The 14,040-nt window shown below is 39.0% G+C and overlaps 1 protein-coding gene across 5 annotated transcripts; it reads right to left on the bottom strand.

The window, feature by feature from the left end:
- Positions 1-2,511: 2,511 nt before the first annotated feature.
- On the bottom strand, positions 2,512-13,734 carry LOC112173317 (autophagy-related protein 2). Of its 5 annotated transcripts, none has more exons than XM_024310929.2 (14): positions 13,141-13,730; positions 11,443-12,518; positions 11,050-11,198; positions 10,413-10,585; positions 7,116-10,313; positions 6,916-7,028; positions 6,398-6,605; positions 5,465-5,578; positions 4,864-4,971; positions 4,631-4,763; positions 3,844-4,046; positions 3,349-3,545; positions 3,161-3,238; positions 2,512-3,070 (listed from the first exon to the last, which is right to left on the bottom strand). In XM_024310929.2, exons 1-13 carry the CDS (start codon positions 13,336-13,338, stop codon positions 3,163-3,165), a joined length of 5,946 nt encoding a protein of 1,981 aa, XP_024166697.1. In that variant the 5' UTR covers positions 13,339-13,730; the 3' UTR covers positions 2,512-3,070; positions 3,161-3,162. The 5 variants fall into 5 exon arrangements, with proteins under 5 accessions (XP_024166697.1, XP_024166698.1, XP_040365117.1 ...); XM_024310930.2 differs by having other exon boundaries at positions 3,161-3,235; positions 13,141-13,729; XM_040509183.1 differs by lacking the exon at positions 3,161-3,238.
- Between the last annotated feature and the right edge of the window lie 306 nt (positions 13,735-14,040).

The raw sequence follows: 14,040 nt of genomic DNA, 5'->3' as shown, positions 1-14,040 counted from the left end.
CTTCTTCCTCTCTCCATGGATCCTAGAATTTCCTTCTCCAATGACTTTGCAGACACTCAACAAGCCATCAAGCATGAAGCCATCTACAGGGAAGCTCCCGTTTCTGCAGATTTCGAGTTCTCTGTGAACAATTTCGGGATGATAGCTGCGGATGAAGTCATATTTCAGGGCACATTGTTGCCCTTGAAGGACAATGGTACCAACCAAGGAGGGAAGACTACTTTAAGAGATGAGTTACTGGTTAATGATGATTATGGAGACATGTTTTCGAGGCCATCAAGGAGTTTAAGCCGGTGGAAAGAGCGATTGGGACTCAAAAGATCTCAGATTGTTCCTAAGAAAACAGATAGGAGTCATGGTGGTCTGGAAAGTATAGTGGAAGAAAGAAGGCATGTGTTTGTTCATGAGGCTGTACTTATTAGCAAGGAAACCTAGGTAAGATGAATTTTCTTACCCTTTTCGTCTTGTTTCCATTTCGTTTGCAAAGTTGTTCATTATGCTCATGCATGAACATATTTAGACCTAAAAGTTGGTTTTTGTGCAGGAATTTCTGTTTGAAAGGAGGATTGAGTTGCAGAAATGGTGGAATCTGATTCAAGATGAGAAGCTTAAATGTTCCTTGCTAACTTTGAAGGTATGGATAAAGTGGTTTAATTTAGGGCCTGTGGCTTAGCTTTTCAGTTATTTTGTCCAGTCGATTCTAGGCAACACCCAATTCCCTCCTTTTTTTTTTTTTCCCTTCTTCTAGCTTTTTGCTCTCTCTGAGAAGCACTCCATCCGATCCTCCGGACAATTAGATGAAGAATTTATCAATTTGGCTGTTCCGTTTTGTACAAATGTTTGCAGTTGAAGTTGTGTGACTTGATTTGTAAATTTTTTGTATTGATCTATCGTACGATGTTTTGTTTCATTCCCACGTTGATTTCGATCTATTCATTTCACTTTATCTGGGAGTTAACCTGTTGCTAGCACCAACATTGAAATTGTTCTTTACCTTTATTTCCTTCTTCCTCCTCTGGCAAAATTATGAGCAAAATTGCACTAAGGCTTCCAATCCGTCCCTGAAATCTAGGATCGGGATTGGAAGAAATTGTTACTCCACTGGGTTAAGAAGGTCAGTATATTCTAGTCGTGTAATTTGGTAGATGCAATCACGATCTGCCATTTAGGTTGACGTGTACCATTGAAGTGGACAAACAATGAAACCTTGAGGTTTTTATTTTATTGTATTTTTTCTTTCAAAGAAAGTAAATTATATTAGATGATCTAAATGATCCACCAGAATACAACAGATACAAAAGACGTTAAATATCTTTAAAGTCGTTTAGGCATTAATCAATCAACAGACTTCCCAGGCATGTGTTATAATACTGTACAAGCAATACATATTTTTTCGTTGTTGAAAAACTCATCCATTATGCAGCTTAGCAAATGATACAATGACAAATCACTCATAACAATTGAAAGAGTTATACACATGAACATATCACTAGAACACTCCACCTTTTAAGCCTACGCTACAAAAACAAAGGGAAAAAAAAAAAAAAAAAAAACTAGAAACCTCGAAAAGGAATAAAAAATAATGGAAAACAAAGCTCCTATTTTCTTTGCGACCTAATCCATCCAGAGAGAAGTAGAAGAAGCCGGAGCCTCCTTAGAGTATGCCAGAGCCTCCCCAAGCATCCAGCGCAGCAGACGCTTCCTGCTCTTAAAGAGTTTTGGTTTAAGCACCCCTCCAATTTTGTTTATTCTTCACACCTTTGGGCATTCTTGTCTTCTTCTTTGGAGGAGATATGGTGAGTTTCCCATTCTCATGAGGAATAGCTACGGCTATCTCATCAGCCTCCTTCACCATTTATACCCTGGACGCACAAGTTCAACCTCAGCACTGATGACCACCTAGAGTTGGCAACCACGTCCTCCAGGCCAAAGGAAGAACCTTGTCGGCCGGCACACCTACAATAGTAAAGTAATTCCCAAAAGGAGCTTTAGGCAGCATCGGATTCGCCAGACCCTGCAGCAACCCTGCCACCATCAAACTTCCTCGGAATTGCTCCGTAATCACTACCCCCGGCGTTGGCCGCTTGTCCTTCCCAATCTTGTCACCTAGCTTGAAAAAATGCACTAGCATAAGCCCTAGTCCCTGCCAGAGCAAACAAAGACAGCCCCAGTTTCTCCATCAACAACAGCTTATCATATATACAAAACAAAAGTAAGATCCGGTTCCACCACCAGTGAGAAGGTGAGCTGACGGAAAACCCTATTCCTCTTCCTTATCTCCAACACCAATTAGATCCGTTGCTCTCCTTCCTTTTGATGCAACGCCATTTGATCAAAACGGATCACCCTCCCCATTGCAAATCCTACCAATGATTCTCAACCGTCTACGGCTTGATGTTGTATTTTTTTTTTTTTCCTCCTAATAACAGTTCTCTCTATTTTAATTAGTTTTGAACCAGCAAATACAGAAGCATAAGAAAGATTAAGGTTGTACGCACTTGCACGCACTTCTGACTTTTGACTACCAACAAGGAGCATAAACGCCCACAGACCACAACAAATCTATCGGGGTCTGCCAGCATAGCTCATTGATAAATAATTTTTGAATGAATATTTACAACTTTGAATGAATTACAATAGGAATCTAACAAACTATGCCACTCAAATACATATGTACAATTCACTCAAAAAGAAAAAAAGAAAAATACATATCTACAAGAATTGTCACTTGTCAGTATAGCGAAGTCCTCCTGTAAAAACTACCTACGGTCTTGTTGCAATGGAAAGAATCTGATCAATAGTTCCACCAACTGTACACCTTGAAGCAATCGTCCCGGTACTGTACAACTTTTTTTTTTGAATCCATATACCAGCAAGTTGGACTCACACGATGGATAGGTCTTCTTATAGTAACGGTACACCTTGAACCAATCCTTCACCTCTGCTTGATGCCTTGATCCCATATACCAGCAAGTTCAACTCACAAGATGGATAGGTCTTGGTATAGAGATAGAGGGTTCATTACTGATCCTCCTCTATACCCCAGGGGGAGCAGCACCATTTAATAAACCTACATTATAAAACAAAGAAGAGTCAATTACCAATTTAGGATTCCATGTGATGGCAATGAAGGAAAAAATTAAGTGTCATAATGTCGAACCATCAGTTTTGTTCCCATGGCTGAGGGGGACCTAGATATTTCTCCATAGACTCTTTCTTACGCTCAGGATCAAGGCTGCTATGCAAAATAATTAGTTTTGTCTCAAGAGGTTAGAGTGCTTAATAATTGCTATATTAGGAAATGATCCACACACTATCCAGATATACAAATCAAGGATACAAACTAACCTATTTCTGAAGCCAAGAAGAGCACAATGTACAGCACTTGCACAAGCAGAGGCTGGAGCTATAGCAGCTGCAGGGACTGCCCGAACAGCAGATGCCAGAGCTGACCCAGCACCAGCTCCACGCTGATATTTTTTCAGGGGCGTCCGAACCAAGGCAGAAGCAGATTTCCCCAAGCCATCACTGAGACTTTCATAGGCCTGTCAAAGCATATTCCATTAGCATCAAACACACTATCAAGCTAACAACAGAGATCATAGAGGACACAATGAGAATGGAGGCAGTTCATGAGCACTTCTTCCGCACCACAATTTGAACTTAAAATGTTGTAATAGACTACTTTAATAGATAGCAAAACAAACTGTAACTACAGTAGAAGCAGCAGAATATAAAAGTAACAAAAAGAGGAATTCTGAGAAAGAAATAAATCTAAGTTGGAAGCAACCAAAACGAAGAAAGCTAACTTGGTGTAATGATTACCAATTGTTGGAATATTACCTGATGAATTCCTTGTTGGGCATCTTTAGGTTGATTGGATCTAGCACTGGATTTTACTCTATGTGGTGTTGACCAGGGTACCGAAGGAGGAATGCTTGTAAGCAAATATTCAGCTTGGAGCAAAATATCATGAGCCCCAGCTGCTAAATGTACTCCAAGCCCAACAGCTTCTAGAGAAATACTTCTAAGAAATGCAATTGTACCTGTAACAAAATTTTCTATGTTATGAACGCCAAGAAGCATCATGCTACCAGTAAGCAACATACTGCTACATAGCATAGAATGAACAGAAAATATCAATTTTCTACTCAAAGTTAGTAAGCTTTAGATAGTTTAGAACTGAGTCAAGAATTATAAGACCACCTTCAGGTTAATTCCTATTGTGAATAAGTTTCTCTAGGTTCACTCTATACTGTATATCTCTTTAAGACTAGGATCCGAATCCAAGTTCTTTTCAGAACTTCAACCAACACATCTTGCATAAAAATTAAAAGTACCAACACCAAGAATAATTCTTGACTCAATTCTAAACCATTCGATCATTGGTTGCTGATGGTTTAGAACTGAGACAAGAATTATAAGACCACCTTCAGGTTAATTCCTATTGTAAATAAGTTTCTCTAGGTTCACTCCACATTGTATATCTCTTTAAGACTAGGATCCGAATCCAAGTTCTTTTTAGAACTTCAACCAACACATCTTGCACAAAAATTAAAAATACTAACACCAAGAATGATACAGATGCATACACATTCACTACACAGACATTTCACTGAATTGAACTGACCTCTTTGCATTCCCTTGACTACCCTCTTGTCCTTCCTATAGTGCTCAACTGGCAAAGAAACCAGCTTCGCTGCACCGGCACCAACAGCAACCAATGATCGAATGGTAGGAAGACCTTGCAATATTTTATGAATCTACATTTTAAAAATTCAATGGCTCAGTATAAATACACAATTAATTGCAAGAGGATAGCAATCATCAAGAATCAAGAAGTACAAACAAAGCTACAAAAACCTGATTTTGAGAGATGTCTTCTAACCACTCCCCTATAATTGTTTCACATACAGTACCCCAGCCATAAATACCAACGGCATGAACACGTTTAAGCTGTAGCTCGACCCCCTGCATTTATTTGTGGAAGTATGGTCAGTGAATTCTTTCATACATCTCGAGCAAGTTTAAATTTAAACAATAAAACACCGAATACAGGTATTAGTTATCAGGACTACAGAATTCACAAACATACGATTAATAAAAGCTTTCAAGAGATCAATAGCTACGTTTTTACTTTCCTAACTGGGCTCGACAAGTAAACAGGTCAGGGCTTAGATCTCAACAATCCAAAGAGATTATTTGACACTAGAAGCTGTCATGTCTTACATGGGAGGATAAATGTCACAAAGAAATGATACCAGCAGCAAACAAGAGAATCTTTATGGGATGGTCAAATGTTTTGTTTCTTTTCACAATCAACTTTAGGAGTACAGACTTATTTTCACAAAGATTGTCATTTGATTTAGTTTCTTTTCACAAAAAAGTAAGATCTAGTTTTCTATTGAATAAAAGTATAAAACTCCATAAAGATAAACAGACTCGAGACAAAAAGCAAATTTACCTTCCATGGGACAATATTTACAAGTTCTACATACTTCCCGCCTCTTAATGCTGCCAGATCGACACGTCTGGGACTGTAGTCCACCCTAACAAGAATAGGCCATATATCGAACTTCTGAAGAGGGAAATATGAAACTCTAAAACAGTTAGTACATGTAACTGCACACATCAAAATCCACATAGTAAGGAAAGAAAAAATATATATAAAAAAGTTCAGCAAAATAAAAAGCACAATCCTAAATTTTTTTGAATCAAAGTAAATTATCCTGTGTGTCAGGCTACCATTCTCATGAGTAATTAAGAACCATGTAACTGGTGTCGAACTACTAATAGCTCACATAGTTGTTGAGTTGAAAAGAGAGATTTGGAGACACAAACTAGTGTAATCCATTATGTCTAGTGTAGTACTTGGACTTGAGGAATAACTGAATAGTGAGGAGCATAGAGATTTCTGCACACTTAAGTCCCACAAGTTTCATTAATTATTCGTGAATGAGCAGGATGATGTGATGCCATTCTTATATTATGTCTTTCCCTACTTTTCTCTCCCTTTCTCCCCTTCGGGTTTTCTCTCATCTGCAGAGAGGCAATAACTACTATATTAACATACATGTAGATATATATATATATATATATATATATATATATATATGTATAATGATGTGGCTCTAAAAAGACCAAGTTGCCTGGAAGAATACAAGCTCGAGGACCTCAGTAGCCTCAACGATCTGGGTCACATAGCTTAATAATTTGTCGAAAGGATTATTAAGCTAAAGAGAATATATTATCACATGCTATGGTGAACCCTTTTATATTCTTAATATAATATATCATCATGGGAAAGAACATGTCAGGACCTAATCTCTGAAGGACAAAATAAGGGATGTAAGATAAAACTCAAGGAACTCCAGGAAGAAGTGGAAACAAAACTTGCCTGAAAGTAAGGAAGAAATGCCTCCTCTGCAATGGCATGCCCTGCAAGATTATTACTCTTTGTTGGCAACACTTTTGAACCATCTGGATCTTGATAACAACCTGAAGACTGATCAACTGAAGAGCTCTTTGCCCCAAAGAAGCCAATGAGAAAATCAAGCTGGCACTGGTGAAGATGTAACAACATGGGAAGGAATGCGACTCGCAACCTATGAGGGAAGAAATACAAAAAGCAACAACCCCTGTTACACCACTGTGTCTTTCCATGAAAATTAACAGAAAAAGAATAACAATAAAATGTAATCTAAAATTATTGACAGGAAAACAAAAAATTGAATAGCAATGCAGACATAACCATTGTTCACCGGTTCACAACACACATAAAATACCCAAGTGGTTATTAAGCTAATAACCTTATAAGACATCACAATTCTGAATAACAAGGCAGATACATATATTAAGGATCCCGCTACAGCCCCCTTATTAACCAAGTAATTGTAGAACATAAAGATTGAATACCTATATTCTTCGAGAGGTGTCAGAGGATCTGGTCTGACCGCTTCTAAGTCCAGCTTGAATCCTTTTGAAGATGATTTCCGAGGATGATCCTTTGAATGATAATGTCCTAGCACCTTCCAATTCAAAAGGCAATATAAATTTAATCTGTTCTGTAAGGCCCAAGAACTATAAGTTTGGTGATAAAAGTTTAAAAAGCTTACCAGTTTCCAAGGAGCATCTTTGCTCTTATCATATAGATAAAAGTCTTGAACCGAAAGAGAAAGCTTGGATACACATATTCCACCAACTGGGAAAACATCATATTGAAATTCCATCCCACATAGTGAGAACTCCAGGCATACGGTAGCATCCCTTCCAGTAAAATCCCCCGACCGCTGACCAGTTGCTCTAGAATCATGCCAGTCAGAGCCAGCAAGCATTCTCCATCTAACATCAATGTTCTTAAGGAGTACACGTCCAATTACTTTCCCTAGATCATTGCAATTTGTACTGCCAGTAGAAGGAAGCTTGTCTTCGACAAATTGTTCCTTACTACTTTCACTCGTTTCTGGAATATGATTTTCTAAAATTTTTACGGAGGTGCCATACCATCCATGATTTTCTCTTGACCCATCTCCAAATCTGGCATTCTTGGACTGGGATTTCACAATCTCCTGAGATGATTGCCTGCCAACAGACAATTCCGAGAGAGGTCGTCGTAACTCAGATAAACAATACCCTTCTATTAACTCCAAAACATTACCTTCTTGTAGGAATGATGTTTGACTACTTTCTGATTCAACCGATGGCACTGACCCATCATAAGATGTACCAGGCAAGAAAATATCAGGAGTTCCAATACGTGAGTAACACGCCTCTCCAAGGTCCTCATCAGATGATATACCAATTTGTGACTCAGAAGAGTCATATTGGTAGGTGTGATTATTATCTCGAAATGCATCTTCTGATATCTCATCCATTAACCCAACCAACTGAGGCTCTCTCTCTGTAACTAGACCAGACGTGTGTAATTGAGCAGTTGGAGACTCACTATCGAATATCCTGATTTCATCAGCCAAACCTCTCCTCTCTTGTTCCTGCTGAAATTTATTCCACCTTGTCTGCAAATGCACAATTGATTCCTCCAGGTCAGGAGCAAATAGCTGTTGGATTTGAGCAGCCAAACGAATCAGACTAGACATTGTGTCATGGCATGTTTCCACAAAAATGTGGGACTTTGAACATTCTACCTCCCAGAGAAGACCATTTTTACAATTAGTTCTCAAATTTGCTTCAACGAGTGCCTCCCTTGCAACTTTAACATACCCAATCTTGTGAAGATGCTCTGCACTGTAAGTGCCACCAATATCCTCAGGCTTTAACATTACACGGAGAAGAAGCCCAAGATCTCGCACTCTAATTTTGTAATTCATTTCTGTGGAATCTCCCATGGTTGAAGTTGAAAGATTCAAGGAAGATGCAGCCAAAAGACAAGAAACATATTCTTCACATGTCTCTTTGACAGACGAACAACTGGACCCTGAGTCTTCACTCCTAACCACCATATTCTTTTGGTAGGGTTCATAGCTTAATCCAATATCAACCAAGTTAAGCACAAAAGAAGATCCACGAGGTGCATCGTCCTTTTGATTACACTTGTCCTCTGCTTGTTCAATTTCAGAAGGAAAAATGAAAAAGGAGCATAGTGCATCCGGCCAATCCAAGCGACCCCCAACAGCAACAATTGTGGCACATCTGACCGTTATAGATGTAGAACCATGAAAACCTGTAGGATCCCACAGATGTACAATATCAGAACCAGCAAATATCGATGATAATGCATTTGAACCTCCTCCATCGCCACGTTTCATTGTCGAGTTGCTACATGTGATCAGAAGAAACTCCTGATCCAGAATACTAGTGATAGAACCCCACAATTTGCCTTCACCGTGTGCCAGCCAGAAAAAAGTGGCACCTGGAATACCTCCAATATTCGAAACAGATAGCATTTCAAGCTTCTGAACTTTCAGTCTTAGACGATTCCACGTGCCAGGAAGTTCACTCTGCATTGAGCCTGGGACAGTCTCCTTCACATCCAAGTTAATCAATATTTCAACAGAATCACAGTCCACAAGGATAGATGTCTGAGGCATGGAAGATTCTTCCTTATCATTGATAGAATCGAGATCCACACCAGATATGTCATTCATCACTTGATCCAAAAAATGACACAACTCTTTATATTGAGGATTGTCTAACTTTATTGTAACAGCAGGTAGACAAACATGTAGGAAAAATGCAGAGCTCAAAATAATCTCTTGTCGTGTCTGGGAGCTTAAATCCTTAAGATCTTTCACAGTAGATACAGAAGCAAACTCGTGATCCTTTCCCACAAATTTGGAAATGCTCCTTGATTCCTCAAAAGTAGCGAGGCACTTAGCTTTCTTTGCTATCCAAGGACCAGTCACATAACCCTCTTGCCAAAGCATACTAATGACAGAAAGACTGCCTTTTCTGTTGCTGACAGACATTACTTTTTGTGCAGTAAGTGTTAGCCTCTGCATCTTGCCAGATCTGATTTCTGCATTATCTTTACTTCGAGGACTGACCAGGAAAACATCAAGATCTCCAACATTCAACTGTAAAGAACGTGTGACAGTTGAAGAATACCTTTTCTCTGAACTTGCATCAAAGGTAGGACCATGGTCTTGAATCATGCCTTTGTCACAAGTCGAAGGTGAAGTAAATTCCAGAGCAACAAATTGATCCCAGGAGGAGAAGCTTCTAACAGTTTCACCACCATTGGAACGTAAACAAAGAATTATCCGTGCATTAGGGATAAATATATCACCTCGCACACTATCTGTTGAAGACAAGGTTGTAACACAACTAGAAGCTCTTCTAAGATCCCTATGAGATGATCCATGGATCTTATTAGAGGCCTCCGAAGAAAACTCGGCCTGGTCATTCACTTCAACAGTCTTTCCAATTTCCTTCAACAGTTCTAATAGAATATTTAGCAAAGAGAAGTCCACCCAGAAAACAAAGTGTGGCAGTTTCAGTGAAAATGATGTAGGCCCAGTTGAACTCCCATCAGATGAACTAGACCTGACAGTACATTGACAATAAGTGACACCTGAAGTTTTAAGCAATGTAATTCTGACTAAATCATCCCTATATCCAAATGGAAAACCTTCAGCAGCTAAACCATTTGATTCAGCCGAATAATAAGATGAGGCATGCAAAGGAAGAACACTTTGAACATCGGCTTGAAGATGTTGAATTGAAGAAGTTTGGCTTTTAACCTTGTTGCTACACCCTTGCAAACCCAACTCCAAGGTACCGTCTTTATGACTTGAGTAATTGGCAACCTCAATATAGTCCATTGTTCCTTCAAACCTCATATGCCGAGAAGACACCTGTTGAATAAATAGTTTCAAGTTAGTGCAACTGGGAATCATGTTGAGTGTAGATTTCAAAGTCAAAAGATAAAAATGTTCCTGAAACACAGTTATTACCTGCATAACAAGAAGGATATCTCGGCATTCTACACATAGGTATAGAACATCTGAACTAGAACCTAAATCACCCTTTGTATCACACAAATGATTCTGGTTTTCATCTTGGAATGGAAATACAACAGAAATCCCAGCTAAAGTTGCTTTAAGATTGGTTTCAACTGGCTGCTGTTCTGTACACATAAATTAAAATCAGAGTTCCAGAGACAAATGTCTAGATAAAATACTGAATAATGAACAGCCTGAAAACCTACTAGCATGGAACAAATATCAGAGTAGAAACATCACAGATCAACAAATCATGTCCATGTTTTCCTCCACCGTCTAACATTTTTGCTTATTTGTCTTCTTATTTAAGTTTCTTTCATGCTCTTCTTGGAGGATGATGTAAACTATTCAATAATTAAAGTAATCAAAGTTTAAAATATAATTTTTTTATGCAAAGTTACAAACAATTTCTTTCCCAGCTGGGTGTTGTGAATTCTGCCTACTATACAACATTAATCATAAATCATGCAAATAGAAACAGCATTTACAACAAGTTGACACCATAAATATTTCTGATATGATGTGATCAAGTGACACAGAGCTTGAATAGAAAGTTTGTGATAAATCAATCCAGTAAAATTGCACTTACCAGGGGCAACATGCAAAGATCCAGAAGCAAGGCTGGATACAGCTGTGATAGCACTGACAACAGAACATGTCCAATTCCACATTCCACTACTTCCTAATGCTGACTGGGAACTTCTCATTCCATCAAAGCATTCAAAAAACTGGTCCACACTGCACAAAATTTGAATATGACCGATGAGAAGGTGTTAGGTCTGCAACAGGTGCCTGGTATGCTTATGCTACATGCATAATAATAACAACCATAATGGAAAAGGAAAAAAAAAAGCTAATCAAAGATATAAAAAAATAAAAAAAACTAAACAACCCTAACAATAGATGCAGAAAGTGTGCCAATAGTACTTCCTTTCTACTAAAAATAAGATAAAAACACTGACAGCAGGTTAAAAATACTAACCTTGCCCCAAAATCAAGTTCTTCCATACCATGGCTTCTATTATTATTCATATAAAATGGTACCCAATCTGATATAACACGTGACCCGGGTAGCAGACCCTCAGTTAATGATTCTTGAAGTGTCAAAGAAGCGGACTCGGTGGGCAAACTACCACGAACTGGCGTCACCTTATCTGTTGTAGAACAAGCAGATATTGGTGAAGCAAAGTGAGATGCTGAATCAAGGAAAATAGAATCAGTTGGCATATGATTGCTCCGATCCCTCTCCATACTTTTGCATACTTCCCAAGCAAGTAAAAGCCATTTGATGGTGCTTGGTTGAAATCTTAATTCTACAGGTTCAATAAAAGCATCTGCATCCACTTTCCCTATGTCTAGAGATCCATTCTTCCAAGGAATACTTAATTTTAAGTTCCCTGAAAATCCACCTCTTTTCCCAATCATGATTGGAGTGGTAACACCTGGAGGACGTCCCCCTGAAAAAAGTTCACCAAATGTTCTTTCTGTCACACATGGAATACATTTTTGATTATCAACATCATCCATTTGAAGCAGTTCAAGTACTGCTCCTTGAAACTTGACAAAGGTGGTTAGTTGACTATTCCCCAGAAAGTTCTCAGTTCTTGCATCAGCATTTTGATTAGTATCTTCAGAAACACCTGTTCCACATTCTGTTTCTGCAATTCGAAGAACCAAGGTTGAGCAACACCCTGATGTCTTTCCGTTCTTCTCTAAACAAGGATCAAAGGCAACAATCAACCTTTTTATCCTTACGTGGAAGCTGGTAAGCAACCACTTTACCATCTTTGCAATGGTTTTAACACCTTCATGCACATCCCTGGAAGCAGATTTTGTGGCATTGTCCGGCATATCAGCATCAAACTTCCCGGGGTTACTACTATCTTGGTTCTGGTTACCGCTTTCAGCTGTAGCTGGAGAATTCTTCTCTGCACATGGAGCTAGCACAAGCTCAAGCTCATCCACTTCAACCTCACAACCGTTACCCTTCCAAGGCATCCTAACTAATAGTGAACCAATAGATCCTTCTTTTATCATCATTGATGCTGCTGCACCAATCTGGAAAAACATTCGCCGTAACAAAGGAATAGAATTAAGCAAAGTTATATAACGGTCAAACTTAACCACAAAAAGTAAAAAAGGTCTCTAGACTCCATCATAACTTAACATATAAAAACCTCACCAACTTTAGCAACAACAGAATTGACTGAGACAATTACACTGATATTGGGCTTTAACAGCCGGTTAATAAAAGTTATATTCACATATTCTTAACACTATAACAAAACAAGTGTCAGTAACATTCAATCCACAAAGGTATCCATTATCTCTATGTTTATGCTCAATAGAGTGTTCTCCAAGCAACCAAAGTTTACATGTGCGCAAAACACCCAAATGGAAGCTAACAAAACTCAAACCATGTCAATATAATAACCTACATATAAGCTTTAGGTCGAATTAATATATAATTTAATAAATCCCTAACTGAATTCTCATTATTTGGTTCCTTCTATATCCCTATGCATGGTTAATTCAATGGTGTTAATCACAGACTCCTAATCGACAGACGAAAAATTCCGATATCTATGAACAAAAACAACTGGAACAATTCTCCTGCTCTGCTTTATGATCAACTCAACAAAACAAAGAAGAGGTGATTCCGAAACCGAAAGAGAGTTACCTTCTGGTTAAGAAAATCGACGTTGAGGGCGAGGTCGCTGAGCTGAATGGTGCCGTCGGCGAACTGAACGTCGAGCTGGTCGACATCGATGTCGCCGAGAATGAACTGGCCCAGCTTCTTCTTCAACACGAACTTACAGACCCGCTTGACGGCCCACCGCGAGAACATCGCCTCCGCCGACTTCGCGATGTTCCACATGGCCGCCGCCGCCGGCGAGGACAGAGAGACGCCGCCTCGGAATTTCGAAGTTCCACGAATTTAGGGTTTGGGAGGGCCGCGAAACGCTGCGTTTTGGTGAAGCCCTCTTGGAGATTTTGGTTTCTGAGGTTTTGATTTTGATGAGGTGTTTTGAGGAAATAGGGAGAGAGAGAGAGAGAGAGAGAGAGAGAAGTTTGGTGGGAAGGAGGGGGAGGGAGGACGACGAGTCGCCGAGAGAAGAGCCCTTTCGGTTGTGTGTGTCTCTCTGCGTTTGCTTTTTCCGCGTCGGCGTCTCCCGGGGTTTTTAATTTCGGCCACTTTATAGATATGGGTGTCTAATTGCGATTCTCCGGACCTTACTTGATCTTTGTGCCAAAAAATACGACAGACTATAGAATCCTTCTAAAATTGAAGTACTGATTATTGAATACGATGTTGGTAAGAATTCCAACAAAAAATATAGATTTTTTTAAAAAAATTAATGTATTAATTAGTGTGTTGATGATGATCTGTCAAAAGATAAAGCAACGGTTAAGTAAGAAGCTCCTTCCGTGGCAAGGTAAACTTTACACTGGTGCATTCTGATCAGCTTTGTTGCTTTCTCTTCTCCTTCTTATGCCACGAACTGTTATCTGAAAGAATCTACAAGAAAAGAAACTTATTCTCTTGTACAAGAAACTTATAACACTGGAGTAGACTTTT

This window comes from Rosa chinensis, chromosome 6, assembly GCF_002994745.2.
Source record: "Rosa chinensis cultivar Old Blush chromosome 6, RchiOBHm-V2, whole genome shotgun sequence".
Lineage (NCBI taxonomy): Eukaryota > Viridiplantae > Streptophyta > Magnoliopsida > Rosales > Rosaceae > Rosa > Rosa chinensis.
This window is presented reverse-complemented; position numbering and strand designations above follow the sequence as displayed.

What these genes read in the sequence shown, in the direction of transcription:
- LOC112173317 (XM_024310929.2), bottom strand. Translation starts at nt 13,338, where the DNA reads ATGTGGAACATCGCGAAGTCGGCGGAGGCGATGTTCTCGCGGTGGGCC. An exon ending in TCGATTTTCTTAACCAGAAG is followed by an intron (nt 12,519 to 13,140) that starts GTAACTCTCTTT and finishes ATGTTTTTCCAG; the next exon opens with ATTGGTGCAGCAGCATCAAT. An exon ending in GAACTTGATTTTGGGGCAAG is followed by an intron (nt 11,199 to 11,442) that starts GTTAGTATTTTT and finishes AATTTTGTGCAG; the next exon opens with TGTGGACCAGTTTTTTGAAT.